The following is a 17,648-nucleotide window of genomic DNA, read 5'->3' as shown; positions in this document are numbered from 1 at the left end:
TATAAGGTCGAGGATTTATAAGCTACTTTCAAAATAAATGCGCTTGTGAACAAGTTTAATAGCAAACATTTGAAATGTTTGAATATTCAGGAGGATGTCTCTCGTATTTATGTGTTTTTATTCCATGTTCGTACTCCAAATCTCATTTGAATTATGCCATTAACACTGACTCAATACTACTAAAGGGAATGAAGTCTCTATGGTTTATTATAAAGACAATTTAACAGCAAAGGCAAAGGTTCAAAATTGTGTTATGTGTATATCAGGTGCGGGGGCAAGCTAATTTAAATAGTGGAACATATCTTCCTCTTCCTGCTATCGATTGGAAGAACACCAGGTTTCAACGTGTTACTCTACAGGCTATCACTTTAAGAAGGAGAAAAAAAAAAAAAAAATCTCTCCCTGTGCCATTCCACCAAAGGAGCTGTTGCTGTGGAGAGAAATGGGCTTCTGACTTAATCCTTTAATTTATACAGCGTGATGCTTCCGGGAGATAATACAGATGAAAGTACTGAAGCCCTTCTAAACACAGTTAACTCTTCAGATTGCAGCTCCATCCCTATTAATCTTACTACAGAAGTTCTGCAAATGATTCTGTTGACGTCTTAATCCTTTAGACTTATTCTATATAGTTGCCTCAAAATGCACTAACAACAAAAAAAAAAATCATAAACAAACCAAGAGGTCAAAAACCATTCCTTTTCACTGGGGCTTATAAGCTTGTAGATGGTTTACAATGCTTCATGAATTATTATGGAAACAGCAGCTCATTTCACTGTTATCTTTACAGGAAGTGATTAAAATTTTCAGTTTTTGTATAAACTGAAGGGGACTTGGAAAAATACACATGCCCCTACCCTACCTGAAAAAGATGCTCACACAGGCATTATCTACACACTGCAAGACTATGTATATAAAGCAATCAAGAAAAGAAGTGAATGAGAGATCTGGGAACCTCTTTGAAAAACTCCTTTAGTCAGATACACTTGTACGAAGATAATGATGTACATAAGAAAAAGAATCAGCTAACCAACAAAAAATACAAAATAGAAGCGATGGTCATTGCTCAGAACTTCACTGCTGTGTCATCGCTTCACCTCTATCTTCTGTTGCTAGTGTCCAACATGATGGACTCTTGGAAAAATTGTTTGGACATTTTCAAAAAGCAAATAAACAAAAGTAATCGGAAACATATTTTCACCTTCCTTTCTTGGTGGAAGAAATAATTAGGAGACAAGAGTATGTTAATTGAAATGGCATATGCATAGAAAAAAAATTAGTGGAAATGACAAAAGAAAAATATTTTGGTAAAATGCAAGCAGAATGGTTGTCAAAAGTGACCACATTAATTGTAACATACTACAGCTCACAAATGCAGATTTGTCCTTCTCATGAGGGAATCTGACTTGTTATTAACACAAATGTTCGGTAATCTGTTGACTGAGGAAAACAAAACAAGAAAGACTAAATGTTGCAAACATGATATTATTATAGTGCTTGGTTCATAGACTGAACCTTTTGATTTCAGCAGTGCCACTCAAGATATTAAGCATCAGGCCCTTTCAGCATTTGCAGGATCAGGCCATTAAATACTAAACTGTTCTGTTGATTTGGCAAGAACTAAGACACAGAATTGGTTAGCTACTGTGTGTTACATTCAAATACAGTAAAACCTCACTAATTCCCACAGCCAACAATTAATATTCCAAAACTGGAGTCCTTCCCTGTTACTCTGCAGAGACCAAACTGAGTTCTTTCATGAGATCTGACATATGCAAAATAAAAGACAGAAGTTTCATTTTATGAAGGGAAAATATAATCTCACTTTTTCTATAAATGAACACTTGCCAATCTGAAAAATTCTGTAATTTGCCAGGTGTGTTTCAGCTATTAGTGAGAATTAGCAAGGTTTGATTGTACTCTAAATCCATTAAAGGCCAAAGTCTTACCTCATCAGGACTAGGGATAATATTTACACTGACAACCTGATCACAAATAACAGATTCTGAATGTATTCTGTTCAAGCGACTCCTTAGTTCAGCATTCTGGTTGAGAGCCTTAAAATAAAAATTGCACATTTCATTTAAAATTAAAAAGTAAGCGTTAAACAGAAAAAAAAAAAAAAGTAGCTTCTTCCCAGCAATTTCCTAAGAAATCACAGAACCTCTTTCCTTCCATTTTTAGAGAGATATTTATTTTGAAATCCTCTCTAACATGATTTAATCTTGTGGTTGGATTGCCTTCAGTGATTTTCAGGAGACAGGGGTTACCGATATACTCTCACAATGTAACAGTGGCATTCTACCTTAATTCTTCAGAAAGCTCTTTGGCAGGTATACTGGTGGGTTATGTACATTATGGAAATGGGGAGTGAACGCAGCAAGAAAGAATGAAACTGCAGAACAACAAACGGGAACTACCTGCAAAATGCGCAAAGAGGCAGCTCTTGGTTTACAACTATACAGCCCTTTCTGAACCTAGGTTATCAGCACTTGGAGCCTGCAAAAGGAAATTGTTTCCTCTCCATCAACAACAACATAATTGCTAGTATCATTGGGTGTTTGTCCATCCAGATCAAGTTGATATATTTGCATGTGTGTACTTATTTCAAATTACTGATCTATTTGTGTCACAAATACCAACAGAATTCAACTGGTGTCTGGTATCTGCTGATTCTTCTCCTTTTTTAAAGCCCAACCCAGATTATAAACTTGGGTGCATATATATTTATTGTCTGTTATCTAGAAAGACTCATGTGCAAGATTCTGAAATCTGGAAAAAGTATAATAAGTTACATTCCTAGAACACGAACTGACTTAATCCTAATATAACCCCAGCACTGGGGATTATAGAAAAGAACAAGACAGCCAGCCATACTGTTTTAGCAGAAATTTACTAATGACTGTTATAATGGAGTAAGAATCTTCTTCTGAGACTCAGGAATAGATTGCATGAATGTACTGAAGCAAAGTAGGAACAAAGTAGAATAGGTTAGCTTAAACTGTCACTAAACAGTTTCTATTAACCCGTTTTGCTTTGTTCTGAAATGGTCTGGTCCTGTTCACAGTTGCCATCTACCAGGAAGGGAAGGCGATGACTAACAGCAGCCTGGCAGTAGCTTCTTAAACTGCTCAAACCTGGTCATGAGACTGGTCAAACCAGGCTGTCTGACTAAGGTCAAATTTCCACTTATTTCCCATTAAGACTATGAACTAATGTGTGACAGGAACAAGAAGAAAACACGATCACCTATTCATACAAGGTGCTAATAAGTCTCCACAGGTCTTAGTTAAATTTGTATCAATAACCAGAAATGGTTACCCTTATCTCTTGTCCTCAACTTTTCTGTATTACAACACACAGTAATCAATCTGCATAACATGATACCCATCTGTATCTACAGAAACATTGTGCATCAATTTTAATCTCAGAACGAAAACCTCCAACCCAATAACAGTGTATGAAATTATATACACATTTGGATGAAGTTATGTTTGCCTTTGAACCTCTGCTCATATTTCTTGCAGATGCAGTACGCCACACCAATCCATTCTTCAGAGTAAAAGCTTTTATATTTCCTTGACAATGAATTAAAAAATTTGAGTTATTTTGCAACCTGAGGACTTACTCTCACTTCACCTCTTCTTCCCCACTAAAGCCAATGACAATCTTTCCTTTGGCTTAAGTGGGAGAGATGCTGGACACTAACAGGTGTGTATCTGATAATCCAATTTACCCATGATTATCCTGTAACCCATAATTCCTTTTGCAGTTAGACACATGGACATATAAAATAAATCTGAAAATATACAGTCAAAATTTAAAATTAATTAAGAAAACAAGAGTATCTCCTTGGTGCTGGAAACAGCTCCCGGAAAGATATCTAGCATTTGTATACAAACATTTAGTCCTTTTTCTTTATTTTGGAAAACCATAACAGATACATACTTACATAAACAAATTATATCCTTCACCTCCACATGCATTGAGGTTAAATCTATGCTCTCATGCCATAACAGAACGTATGTCACAGTTTTGGTCAAGAATTTGGCTTTTTCTTTGCTCCTTCTACCTCAGGAAATGGCCAACATACAAAAGAAATAGTGCACCAGGCAAGCTAGATGTGCTTGAAATGAAGTCAAGAACATACCTGAGAGAGGGACTGTCTGAGGTGTGCTATTTGAGCATTGTGGCCTGTAAGATCCTGCTCTGAAACAATCTGCTTAAGCTTCTCCTTCTCTATAGCTATGCTGTTAAAGGCAGACTTCAAAAGAGAATGCACTAAGCAAAAAGAAAAAAAGAAAACAAGTGTTTTCTTAGCTACAGAACTGCACATTGACATCTATTACAATATTTCAGCAATAAAGACTGAGAGTGAGATTTCCACCCCACAATTATGGACATTTGAAACAAGGATCTGAACTTCAAATAATCCATGCCAAATTAAGTACTAACATTTACGGCTTGAGGTTGTAATGTGCATACTGTATGTTCAGACATATGTCATCTTGGTGCTGAACGTATGGACAGGTGCATATTCGGAAAACCTGTGTCCAATGTGTGTTCTTTTCTTTCTGGTTCTTTTTTTTTTTTTCTTTTCAGAGTAATAAAAAACCCAGCTCTACTAAGACTTAATATTGCACTAAGAGGATTACTTGGTCTTTAAACAGTTTTTTGACATTTGTTAAGATATCAGTCTCGTGTTTTTCCTATGTTTTTATATAAGAGATAGCAAACTGATAACAAACCCTTTTAAAATAGTGTTTTTCAGTCTGAAGGACCATTCATTTATTGGCAATAAAAGGGCATTTATAAAATACATTCTAGTAATAAGCTCTTCCATTGTTTCCACTGACATAGAAAACATTGCACAAAATAAATTGCACAGCATTTTACGTAGCAGTGACATTCTGATTCATCTTTGGGGAGAAATAAAGCATTTTATTGAGAATCAAAATGTTTGCAAATTCAGTCAGGTATTTACAAGATGCAGAAAGTGGTTCAGAAGACTTGTAAAAAAAATCTCTTATCAGACAGAGTTTACTTATCTCTATATTCGTGACATGCATGGAAAATGTAAGAAGGCTAATGCATGTCGTTCTTTATGTAAGCCACCCAACCAGCTAAAAATTCTTATCCAATATCATCTAATGCAGATGAATGCTCTGGCCATAACTAAGCGAAGGCAATAAAGAAACACAAAAGAGAAGCACAATAAAGGAAAGGCTTGACATTTCCAGTTACCTTTTTGTGCCATCAGGCAGAACTCTTCTTGAAGCTTCATGTACTCAGTAGAGCACTCCAGAGGGTCCGTTACATGGCTTGGGGGAGTCTGAAACTCAATGTCTGCACAAAGGTTGGGATTGGATGAATGTAGTCGAACGGGTGACATTGTAGCACTGAAAGGGACCTACAGCAAAAACAGTGAAAAAACAACCAACCTTTTGACTCGAAGCAAAATACAAACTTCTTCTGAAAACAAAAGACTTAGTTCACAATGTTAAGAACATGGTAAGAGTGAACATGTAACTTTTTACTCTCCTAAATGTCAGCACAGCTGATGCAGAATTCTCTTGAAAATTTTCACTGAAACAGACAAAAGAAGGCCTAAACACATAGCTAACAATGGAGCATTTCAATTTTAACATTTACAAAAATGACCCATTTCCTAATGCTTAAAAGATGACTGGAAATTTGAACCATGACACATGCTGCTTTATATTTGGACATTTGAGAGTACATGTAGTATGATTCTGTTGTTACAATACCAACATCTGAAGTATGCAAGTTCCTCCACAGATCTAGAAATATGATATTATCAAATGTATCATTGAAACTTTTCAAAACTACTGGTAAATCTTGAGTTGAAACTCACTGTACTGGCAACACGGAAGACGGAAAAAGCATATAGTTTTCTATATTCTAAGTAAACAAATAAACAACAACCAAATAAAAATAAAAAAAATTCCACCTGATTTCCATTTAAAGTACATGAACCATAAATAAATGCAAAGAGATACAGTTTAGTAAGATGGAGCAAATAATTTAGTTTATTATCATTTCCACTTCTCTTTCTCCTCTCTCTACTTTTCAGGTACAGTAATAAAAATATGCATGCAAGTCTTTATAAATTATATACACTTGTATACTGCACAGTTACCTGTATACTACATGTGCAGTGCATGACTACCACTGTCATATACGTGATGTGTGCGTGTGTGCGTATGTTATATTTTATTTTAATTTTACCATTTACACACATTTGTATAAAAATTGGGCCAAGAACCCAATTTTCAAATTTAAAGGCAAAGGAAAGCCATGCAGAACTACATTTTGTTACTTAAATATTAAGCACTGTTAAACACATCAAATACATTTAATCTATTTCATTTTATTGATCAAATGTATAAATCAAGAATTTGCATACTGCGGTCTAATGTAGTTATTCAAATACGAAAAATGGGGCCAAAATATAAAATGTGTCTTCTGAGGCATGATAAAGAGCAGCAGATAATATAAAAAGTCATATTACTAAGAATTATTACTACAGTTAAGTTCTATACTACCATCAGTATTTGAAATTGGTACCTTGTTATTTGATTAGATCAGGGAATGGTTTTATCAATCCCCTCCTGTAAAAGCTGTCATCAGTATATGTTTCAGGTTTCTGATTCCCCAATGAAACCCTCAAAATCCTGTCGGATCTATTCATCACATCTCATTCCACTCGTGAGCGTATTCTGCAAAATACCATTTTCCATCCTATTCTTCCTCAACTTCCAGATACATCCAGTGTATATCTATGGCACCTATCCAGTATCAACTTTATTTATTCTCTTCTCTCATATATTTTGATTTCCAGCTATATCAACAAAGTAGGTATTTTTTATTGTACCTCATTTTAGCCTCATATCAGGAAGACTTCATTAACAGGAGATGTAGAATAAATTCCTTTTGTCCGTACTGAGTATTTACCCCATTATCTTCTTCATGAGTACCAGACTGCTTCTCAAAACAGCCCAATAAAACTAGGTTAATTGACTAAGGTGACTAAATGTAGGTTAATTTCAAGTTTCTTTTACAAAACCTTTTACTTCCTAAATTGGAGATCATGTTCAATTGCTCCAGGTGGGCAGAGTTGGTGGCTACATGATGTGTGCAAGGAGCACGTATCCAGCCCTCAAGTCGATCCAGAAGGCAGGAAAGAAAGCTGATCCCAGCTATGATACACGAGCTTGAGGGAGAGTCCCTGCAGCCCCACATTTCTGTGGTGATGGGGCAGGTTTCCCCAGCCCCACACAGACTGGCAGACCTGTGGGTAGGCTGCCCACACATGAGGGGGGCTCTTCAGTCACTTTGTGATGAACCTAGCTGAAGAGATCTGCTTTAGATCAATCATTTCTGCCTCATACCTCATCTGGCCAGCCTGAAAAGCAATGTTTCTGCAGTGAGATTTACTGGAAAAATAACATTTTACAGTATGTCCTAGAAACAGCATTTACATGTTCTACAAATACTGTCACACTGCAAGAAATATACATTCACATGACAGAGAGAAGTAGCTGCTTTGCTGACTGCTTTAAATACAAGAACCAAAAATACTGAACTGTTGACTGACATGAATTCTCTTCATATGCATCTTTTAGAAAAGTTTCCAAGCTACTTTCCACAACAGATGAAAAAATCCACATTGAACAAACTCTTTCATTCTCTTGAATAGGTAACAGTTCAAGAAACACCACCAACATACTTCTCTCCCTTTTTTCCTTTCACTGCCATGCTTTCTCTCTACATCCATAGTGACTTGATTCTGACTTTATTACCCAGGTGGTTTTTGGTTGCTTTTGTTGTTGTTGTTGTTTTGGAGGTTAATTTTAAAATATTTAGCTTCTTGATGCACCACTCTGGTTTCCTCCATACACACACACTCCTCTAGATCTCTGATGTACCTTGTCCTGACTTTCTGCTTTACGCCAGGGTCAAAATACCCACTCATCTATCCCCTTCTTCAGAATTACATGTTCATGTAGGAACAGACTGTTCTTGGTAAAGTGGGTTGTAAGGAAAACCTCCTCTTTCTGCCATGCATTTAACAAATGTAATTCTATATCCCTCAGTCTATACACACAGCTTCACTGTTTAGGAGAGACAAGCACTTTGCTACGTCAGCTAGGAAGAACGGGCTATTGCCACGACCACTGCAACAGCTGCAGAGTCATTTTGGTGCCTCTAGTTTTCCTTTCTCGGGTGCTTTTTCCAGCTCTTCCAACATCTCCCTCAACAGGTCCTCACTTCAGCTGCAGGCAGCAACTTTCAGGTAACAAGCGATTCCCTGGACTCCTACAGTCCAGCTGTATTTGCTCCACTTAAGCACTCCTTGGTACAGCTCTTGCCAACGCTGTTTAACCACTGCTGAACCTACTGGTTAGAGCCTCCCACTGACACTGTTCAGCCACGGAAACTGAGAAGTGGGTTGATTTCTCTGCTAGGCAGGCAGACCAATGAGGTCGGAATATCAATCAATTATTGAGCACAGCATTCAGCATCAACTGATTACAGGGCATTAAATTTAGATGAGTTAATCTGGGAACTGGAGAAACACTGATTTTTCTCATGTGTTTTAAGAGGGCCTCACAGTAACCGAGTGGTTCACGTAGCAGGAGCTCAAGGTATTCAGGCTATGGGATTTTAGCTATGGGATGGGGCAGCAGACCCTGGAATACTTTAGCCTGGTGAAGACATTCGCTGCTTGGGCTAGGTAAGGGGTATGCGTTTAAAGCTCCCTTTAATCTTTGGCTGCACAGAGTCTTCCCTATCTAGCTGTTGTACTAATCCATTGATGGATTAGTACTAATGTCTATATTGTGCATGCCTAATAAGTGCTTTCCTGATAAAGCAGCAGCTGAAGATATCCTTTTGACGTTAATTTGATTTCACAAACAGCACTTCCCCCTCCCAATTCCCAGCCCGCATGTTGATTTCATAGCTCCAGATTTTGCGTCAGAGACTTTGAGAATTAGCAAAACTATATACAGACACTAGAGGTAGTAATATGACTTTTTGGGATTATGGAATGTAAACAGAAAGTGTCTCAAATGAAAAGGCTAACCTTACACTACTTTAAAAAAAAAAAAGAAATCAGGAAATTTAATAATTCCATGGTTGTTTGTAACAAATCTTGGTTCTGCTGTCTTGCTATAGACTGTCATGAGAAACTTTTAACAGAATTAGATAATTTATTTCCATTTTGTATAGTTTATAGCAGAGTATGTCAAAGACATGTTCAAATAGTGCGGGGCCTGAGTCTAATCGTCACTTGCACTTGCATAAAGGAGGAGGGACGTGTACCATGTAAACAAGATCAGACCCACATTTATGGAACTCATTTGTGTCGGGCTTGATGAATTCTAAGAAACTCAGCTAAAAGTGGGTAGCATGGACACCTCCAAAAAGTGCAAGAAACATTTTTATAAGCTTATTACACATTCATGTACACAGCTTCCCATCTTTAGAGCTAACCCTTGATTTTTAAATCCACTCACTGTTGTAGCCACTGCAGCTGCTAGTCTCTGCCGGCGTCGTGTTGTGCTGAACTGGCCCTTCGGTGCCGGCCCTTCCTGACAGTGAATGCAAGAAGAGAAGGAAGTAGAAAAAGAGAAGGGAAGGGGTGATGGGACACAGGAAGATGAAAGGTGATCAGAAAAGGGAGAGGGAGAGTCTTTAAGTGGATTTCAATTTTGTTAACTCTTATGGCCTACACATTCTGAGGACATATCACATGTTTTCAGTTGTGTATGCCAGAGACATAAAAAAGCTAGATATTTCACTAAAATTATCTCTAGATGAGTTGGACTGCAGTGCACTCACTAAGAATAAAAAAAAAAATTATATTAGCATTGCCATTCAGAGTCATAAGGCAATTATGGAATAAGAAATGAAAAAGGATGCTATGGCATGGCAGAAAACACAAAACCCAAACTCCTTCTGGGGGTCACTTGACCATCTAGAAGATGAATTCTGAAAGAGATCACTTTGCATTAGTGGAAGCGCATGAACTGTGGTCATCGAAGATGCATGCATCTTAATGGTAAAACCTTTCAGTGCGTATGTTATAGTGAGTTTGTTTATGTAAACATTCCTGTGACAGCTCTAGCATTTCTGTGTCCCTCCTTGAGCCCATTTGTTCATTTTCTCCACACACCACTTTTTGGAGTTCCAACTACTTCTCCCAAACATGACTGAAGGCTTGGCTTCCACAGCAATCCAAAAACTCAGATAAAGCAGTACAAATGAAAACTAAGTGTTCCAACTACTCCTTCCTTTTCTGCATGCCTAACTTGTGGTCTCATCCTGCTTAATTTCACTTTCATTTTACATTTAAGAAAATTCATCATGGTATATTAAAGTCAAGCAAGTAATTAGACAATGCAGAGGAGCTCCACACCTATCGTAAAGTCCTTCTAGTTAATGTCTAATCAACATGTCATTATTCTGAAGCCATTTTAAGAAGACTAGAAAAGCTACCTTTCTGCTTTTAGAAAACAATTTTCAATCCCTGTACTTTTTTCTTCCCCTATATCTTCAGCTATAGCCTATACAGTATTTCTAAATCTATATACATTTTTACTTTTTCTGAAAGTAGCCTGGGCGCCATATAAATAACAATGGTATAGATTGGATACATGGACACCATGCTGAAGAACAAGATATTGTAGGTCACTTATTAGCTGAAGTGTATTGCTCCTGTAACATTCCGGCTGGTAGTGTTGCTGCATCTGAGAATGGCCATACACTCCACCACCCGCTGGCTGATACTAGTGGCAGTGCTACTGACAATGGAAGAGTTGGCTAATGATCAGAGTAAGGGAAGACTTGCTTTGCAATATTTTGTAAAATTCTCACATTAAAAACATATACATAACCTCTAAAATATAGAGTATAAACTTTGTTAAAGCAGAGAATGCATCATATGCATAACATAAAGCTCTTTCTGCTCTACAGAAGTATGTCTATCCTATGAATAAGAATTTGGAAGAAAATTCTGGTTTAACTAATAGGGACATATATAAATTTATATATGTACAGAAAGAAACACGTGCAAATGTATATATATCTGCAAAATTATGAAGATGTACATTATTAAAATGGGAACAACGAGCTCTGCAGAAACACACAGTCCCCTCAACACAATAGAAAGTGAGGTGATAATCTGGGTTACAACAGAAAAAATATCTATTTAAGGGAAAAGGTAATAAGCCAGTATTTGGGTCTGATTTAATTTCTGAGCTGAAAGCCTCAGTAGAGCAAGCTGACTTTTCAGATTGCTCCATACTATATAGTTCTCTATTAAACTACACCCCTTGAAAAAAAAATAAAGGAAAAAAAAATCAGTCTTTGAACTTCAAAACTCTGAGCTTTTGAGGGAAATCAAATCAACGTCAGTTCATTTTATTGCTTTTCAGTAATATTTTTTTTCTTCTTTTGAAGATCTTTAGATTGTCATGAGAATGAAAAATTGGTCTTTTGCCTAAAGCGGGGGGGAACCCCAAAAAAACCCACACATACCTCTGTCTTTCTACAAAAGTGTCATTTGTAAAATGAATGAATACAGGTCAACTAACCTGTTGTTGCAGGCCATTTTCATAAGACTTTAAAAAGGCTTTTAAAAAACAAAATAAACCTCCTTCATAAAAGCAATCTTTCTTCAGAGAAGCAGTCCATGTTTTACTCTTGAGTAAAGGCCTGTAAATTAAGCTGTTAATTCTAAACAATTTAGCAATATTAAACCCCCAATCCTGCAAACATATACACACATGCTACACTCAATTTTACTTCAGGAAGTAAACCCACTCCAGTTACTGGGATTAGAAGTGTGAGCGAAGTTAACTGCATACAGAACTGGTATACCTAATTGGTAAATATATATTTCTAAGAAACAAAGCAAGCAGCTTTTCTTACGAGAAAAAGTACATTTTAAACACATTATTCACCTAGCATTCATATTCCAGAATGTATTAGCAGGAAGACAACAAAAGCTATCTTATTAACAAAAAACTAGTAACAAGTACAATACAAAATCTTGATGGGAGAATTCTCTCCTTGCATCTTACACAGTGGATCCTGTGCTAGCAAAAATTACATCCTTGTCCTCCATTACTCATGAACAAGACACCTATACATAAAGCTCCCTAATTTCTATGCTCCCCAGAAGGATGGCTCTCAACATCATACTATCAGAAGGTCTTTTGATGGTAGTTAACAACTGCTCATTCTAAAATAAACAGGTGCAAGTACTTCAAACGGAATTAATAGTGCAACTAGCTTAAAGTTAGTATGTTAGCATTATCCCCTAAACCTAATGAGATGTATGGAGTCATGGGGAAAAGGACAACAGGAGTTTCCTTAGTACCAAATGTCAACCATTTAATAGCAAACTATGTGTCAACACCATGAAGAAACAATCGCAAATTAGACAAAGTGATTCTCAGTAGTGGATGCTCTGATAAACAGTTTACAAAGAGTGGGAGTAGTCTTGAAAAAATAACCTATAAGGAAGGCCAGTGAAGCTAGAAGAAATGGCTAACAGAAGAACAAAATGAGACTGTAAGCTTAAAAAGCACCTATGCATGGGAGGAAATCCACATTTTAGTGGCATGGCAACATGAGCAAATTAGGAATAACACAATGAGTCACAGTGAGGCCATCTTCCACAGATCACAGCTTTAGACCATTCATGGGACAGCCCTTGGAAGAATAAACAATGTGCTGAGCCCATCAAACCAGGAAAGATAACGGAGCAGCCGAAAAGGAGTCTTCATCTTCCATATAATTTAGAATAATTTTATTGTTTCTGTTTCACTGCAAATCAATTTATAGATCCATCATCAATAATTTCATGCTTTGTTCTAACAAAATAACCTTTACATTTCCAGCATGAAGCTTGCCAGGAGTTAATGCCGACCCAGGTTAGGCAGAGTTCAGTATCAACCCAGAAGTGACATACCCATGTAAAGCAGTGCTATGCACACAGACTTTCTCAGGGAAACCTGCAAACGAACTGTATTTGAGAATTTCAGGAGTTGTGCCTCAGCTCAAGCTGCAAACAGCAGTTTGAGAGTCAGGTGTCAAAATGACAGAAGCCCTGACCAGTGTCACTTTGGCAAAGTGCAGGCAACACAGGAGCAGCTTGTAATTACTCATGACCCACTCTAGATCATACGTTGACTGCTTTCATCATTTTTTCATAATTTTTGTGGAGAAGAATTTCTCTGAGATCACTGTGGCATGAAAGAAGAACATGCAGTGTTGACTCTGCGTCTTCATAGGCACCAAGTACCTGCATCCATTTTCCTGATATTTTTATTTGCCTATGTTATTCGGCAGCAGGGAAACACAGTGATCCTTCAAATGCAGGTAATAGGACATGACATCAATCACCAAAATTCCTTTGTTAATAAACCTTTTTAATCCTAACAGATGCTTCATTGTTCAACCTATTGTGATTTATCTAGTATAACAGGTAGAAAGAAAAATCACCTACAGCAGCTGCAATGAGAAAGCTGATGCAACTACAATTTCTTCTTTCCTTAAGATTATTAACTTTAAATGAGACACAAAGAGCTCTTACTGTGCCTCTGAGTCACAGAAAATTCCTTATTGTACCTCTAGGGGACATATTAAAGGCTTTCAAAGTTTGCATGAATTTCAAGGAATTTAAATGGATCAAAAGTTGTTGACATTTATTCTGTAGCAGACAGCATAGTGATGATTGTTAGCTCCTGAAGTCAGTTGAATATAGTCTTCATTATCAATTATAAGAAAGATTAGGTTTTGGATTAGGCCTCAAAACACACAACTACTGACAAAGCACAGTAAGACACCCTAGATCTAGCAGTAAGACAAGCATATTATGCTTATTTCTGTGCTTTTACTTTTCAGCTCTAAGGCAGGATGGGGTAAATTCTTTCGTCACGTAATTTATTCTTTGGTTTATTCAGTTTGTTCCCATACTAGCCTTTTCCATAACAGAAGGCTCGTGAAAATACTTCTTATTGGTAACATTCCTAGTATAGGTCTTCACAAAGACAACTGGTGGTTCAGTATTTCATTCATGTTTTCTGCTTTTAGCTTGATGTCGCCTGCTCAACTGCCCTTCTTGGCAAATCTGAGATAGAACATCAGTATCCCTGTGTGCTGCACGCATATTACTTTTTGTGCACCTTAATTGACTAGTATTCAGATCCCACTCCTTTCCCTAGATGGCAATGTTTTCATATGAATGAAAGTAAAATCAATACTTTTCTCACTATATTCTCCAGGTTTTAAACAACAAACGGGACTTAATTTACTTCATCAGGAACATAAGACACAGTACATTGACTTCCTACTTTCAGCTAGTATATCATTTCATGCTTAAAAGTTAATCTAAAAGTACAGTGAAAAGTAAAACATTGTACATTCAGTACCTGAAGTTGAATTTTTGCATCTTTGCTGACACTTTTTGTTCTCCATCGTCTCGTGACCCGCTTGTCTTTCTTTGAAATATCTACACAGTTAGCCTACATTACACAAATAGTTAAAAGCGACAAAGTACTATTAAGTTGACACAAGCAACACAGACAGTACAGCAAGTTAGTAAAGAATTGTAGCATTAGACATCTACAAATTAGAAAGGAGAAGAATGCCACTGCCAGGACCCACAACTACAGCAGTGACCAGCTGTAGCTATCCATACACTTCTATAAACACATGGTACATTTAGCTCATTTAGCAAGACTACTGGTATACTTTCTTCATGAGTGCACAATATTTAGGACCAGATCTTGAAATCCTTGTGGATTTCTATTATGGTGCTACTCAGAAAAATACAGAGTTCACCTCTTCCTGAAATCAGTGGTGAGTCTTGTTACCTCATTGGAACTAGACTTCCCAACACACCAATACCACTGCAAGATTTGTGTACTCAGGAGGACTGAGTGAAAAAGGAAGAAAATATTTAGGATTTGGGATCTTCTGTTGCTTTCTTGTGATCAAGAGAAAAACTCATGCTGAACTGGGAAATGGTCCAACCCTTGGGACATTTGTATTATGCCCTCTTTTCTAAAGCATGCAACTTCATCTTTGAGGGTCTTTGGGTCTCCACTCCTTAAAAACTTAAGATCATATCTTACTCAGCACAATAAAAACTCCTTAAATACAATTTCAATGTATACATGTATTTCTATTGTAACAGTTCTCAGTTTTGCTTTGCAATCATTTGATCATTGGAATCACTTGATTTGTCCCATTTAACTCAAATAATTAAGATACCTTAATTATTTGTTTACACTTGAAATATTATTGTACATGATTAAGATAAACACATAAGATAAACCTTTCATCCAAGAGTTACTATGATTTCAGAAAATCATTCTGAGTTAACAGCCAATATCTCTGTATTTCCCTTAACACAAAGAACAAATGTATCAGTGTGATGATTTATGTTCAAGCATATTTACCTGCATGTCTGTGAAATTTGGTGCTGACTGAGTTCTCTGCAGTATTTCTAAATTTTGAAGAAGTTTACTGAGTTCCACAAGGTTTGACTGACAATGAGCAAGATCTAACAGATATAAAACAAAAATACATTAGGTGCTTCAGTTCAAACTTTTTTTTTCTTCTATGATGTCCATCATTGGCACTTTATTGCATTATAAATGTCAAAATGTCAAAATCCCTGGTAGTAAGGCATCTAAGTAAAAGCTTTATTTTTAGAGATGTTGAGCACTTCTTATTTCTATGGGAGTCAGCAACAAGTCTGAACCTCAAAAGTTGATCATATTTTAACAATTACATCCTTTAAGATAACACAGATTATTAAGATAAATTTTAAAAGCAACATGTCAAAACATGCAGAGGGAAGTTCCCACCACAAGCATCTAATTACCTGAAGAGCTACTTCATGTGCATGTAAAGATGCAACTTAACCACTTTTCTAACTGTTTCTTATTTTATATCAACAAGAAGTTTTGCTGAAAGAAGGCAGCATGAAAAGGTAAAGACTAACCTTCTGCACATCTGTCCATCTCTTCAGAGTCCTGCAACCAGGCTGCTACTTTACTCTGACCAGTAGTGCAAGTAGCAGGAAGGCTGTTACTACAAGGTATTGGAGACTGCTGCCAGGGGAAGCTATTTTGTTGCACCTAAGGCATAATAAAATGCTTAAATTTACTGTTGCTATGTTGCTCAGTCAGTGTAATCACCATACTACTTCAGAATGAGAAAACAAAATATTTCAGTGATTCTGTGACACCTGTGATTTGACTATATAGTTCCCCAAGATGCAGATTTTTCTGAACAGCATGTTGGAGAACCAAACCAAGAACCTCACAAGCAAACTGTGTTTGCTAACCACCAGTTAGAAAAGCTGTTGTTTAAGAGGAAGAGCATTATCAAACAGTAAAAAAACCCAGATTTATCCCTGATGACAAAAGCAAGTGCAAATTGTTCTGGAGATGGTGAATTCTTTGCAAGACGTCTACAACAGACTGTTAATGAAGGCTGCTCTACAACAGACTGTTAATGAAGGCTGCGTAAGGCCAAATTAGATGGTCTTTCAGCTGCACACACTCACAGCTTTTTGCTGGCCATTGGTTCCCACAGTGGAAACTCCTCTCTATTGGCATTACAAGCAAAGCCCACTGAAACCGCCCACGTTAAGCCCAGCAGGCATCAGTTTTCAACAAAAGAACACTACACACCTTTCCATCTGACACATTAGCAGCTGGTGAAGACTCTGTAGTAGAGGCTGAAGGGAATATATGAAAGCTAGCATCTCTCGGAGATCTCACAATCTCATTCTGACGGTACAACCGGTGGTGGCGTAATTTTGAAACCCATGCATCAAATGAATCCTGGGACTTCACCTGGAAACAAATTCATTATCAAGAAAGCATTCAAAATACTACTTCTCTGCACATCTTTTACAGTTTTATTTATTTCCACTGTGGATGAAAAGAGAATAAGTATTTGCACTGCTTTTTACCTTCAGATGATAGATGTGTTCTTCTGTGTCAAGATCTATTCTACGAGCCTTCTTTTTTATGGACATAACTGATAAACCAACATCAATGCTCCCATGGACTTTGCCTTTCTGTATCTAAAATAAAAAGCAGGGTAAGAAATTGGTAGTATCATGCACTTCTTCACTATATTTAACAGAAAAATATCTGGTGCTGAAATGGTTTCCCATTTTACAAACATTTTAATATAATCCTATATTAAAAAATAAAACCTGTAGTCAGAATAACCACTTACTATATTTATAGACAGAGAAAAATATCTCACAACAAGTGCTCACTGCAGAGCCAATTCCAAAGTTAAAGTGTGTTGGTTCACACCAGTACACAGCTACAGGTAAGTGAGAAGCAGAGAAAATTAGACAGTACTCAGCTCCCTGCTGCTACCGCTCGATAGTTATTGGTATCAGATCTAACTAATTTAATGCTACCCTTTATATCTCTTGAGTGCATTGTAAATCACTTCTCTGTCCTATCCACATATCTCAGAATAATCAGCTCTGACTGACATAAAAATTAAAAAAGAAAAATACATGGTCAGAGTAATCCCTCAAGCACCTTCCTTAAATAAACTACTTTAAGTAACATAGT

The 17,648-nt window shown here is 36.9% G+C and overlaps 1 protein-coding gene across 5 annotated transcripts in view; it reads right to left on the bottom strand.

Annotated features, from left to right (window-relative positions):
• The window catches only part of OSBPL6 (oxysterol binding protein like 6), a 105,333-nt gene that overhangs the window by 20,873 nt on the left and 66,812 nt on the right, over window positions 1-17,648 (bottom strand). For 3 of the 5 annotated variants that reach the window (XM_054830413.1, XM_054830410.1, XM_054830412.1), the window contains 9 exons: window positions 17,024-17,137; window positions 16,740-16,904; window positions 16,046-16,181; window positions 15,498-15,601; window positions 14,466-14,558; window positions 9,543-9,617; window positions 5,245-5,410; window positions 4,151-4,281; window positions 1,950-2,057 (listed from right to left, as the gene is read on the bottom strand). In XM_054830413.1, the coding sequence (XP_054686388.1) occupies window positions 1,950-2,057; window positions 4,151-4,281; window positions 5,245-5,410; window positions 9,543-9,617; window positions 14,466-14,558; window positions 15,498-15,601; window positions 16,046-16,181; window positions 16,740-16,904; window positions 17,024-17,137 (1,092 nt within the window). The remainder of the gene's footprint in view (window positions 1-1,949; window positions 2,058-4,150; window positions 4,282-5,244; window positions 5,411-9,542; window positions 9,618-14,465; window positions 14,559-15,497; window positions 15,602-16,045; window positions 16,182-16,739; window positions 16,905-17,023; window positions 17,138-17,648) is intronic. The other 2 variants (XM_054830414.1, XM_054830415.1) reach the window with 2 other exon arrangements.

This window comes from Grus americana, chromosome 6 (assembly GCF_028858705.1).
Source record: "Grus americana isolate bGruAme1 chromosome 6, bGruAme1.mat, whole genome shotgun sequence".
In the NCBI taxonomy this organism is placed as follows: Eukaryota; Metazoa; Chordata; class Aves; order Gruiformes; family Gruidae; genus Grus; species Grus americana.
This window is presented reverse-complemented; position numbering and strand designations above follow the sequence as displayed.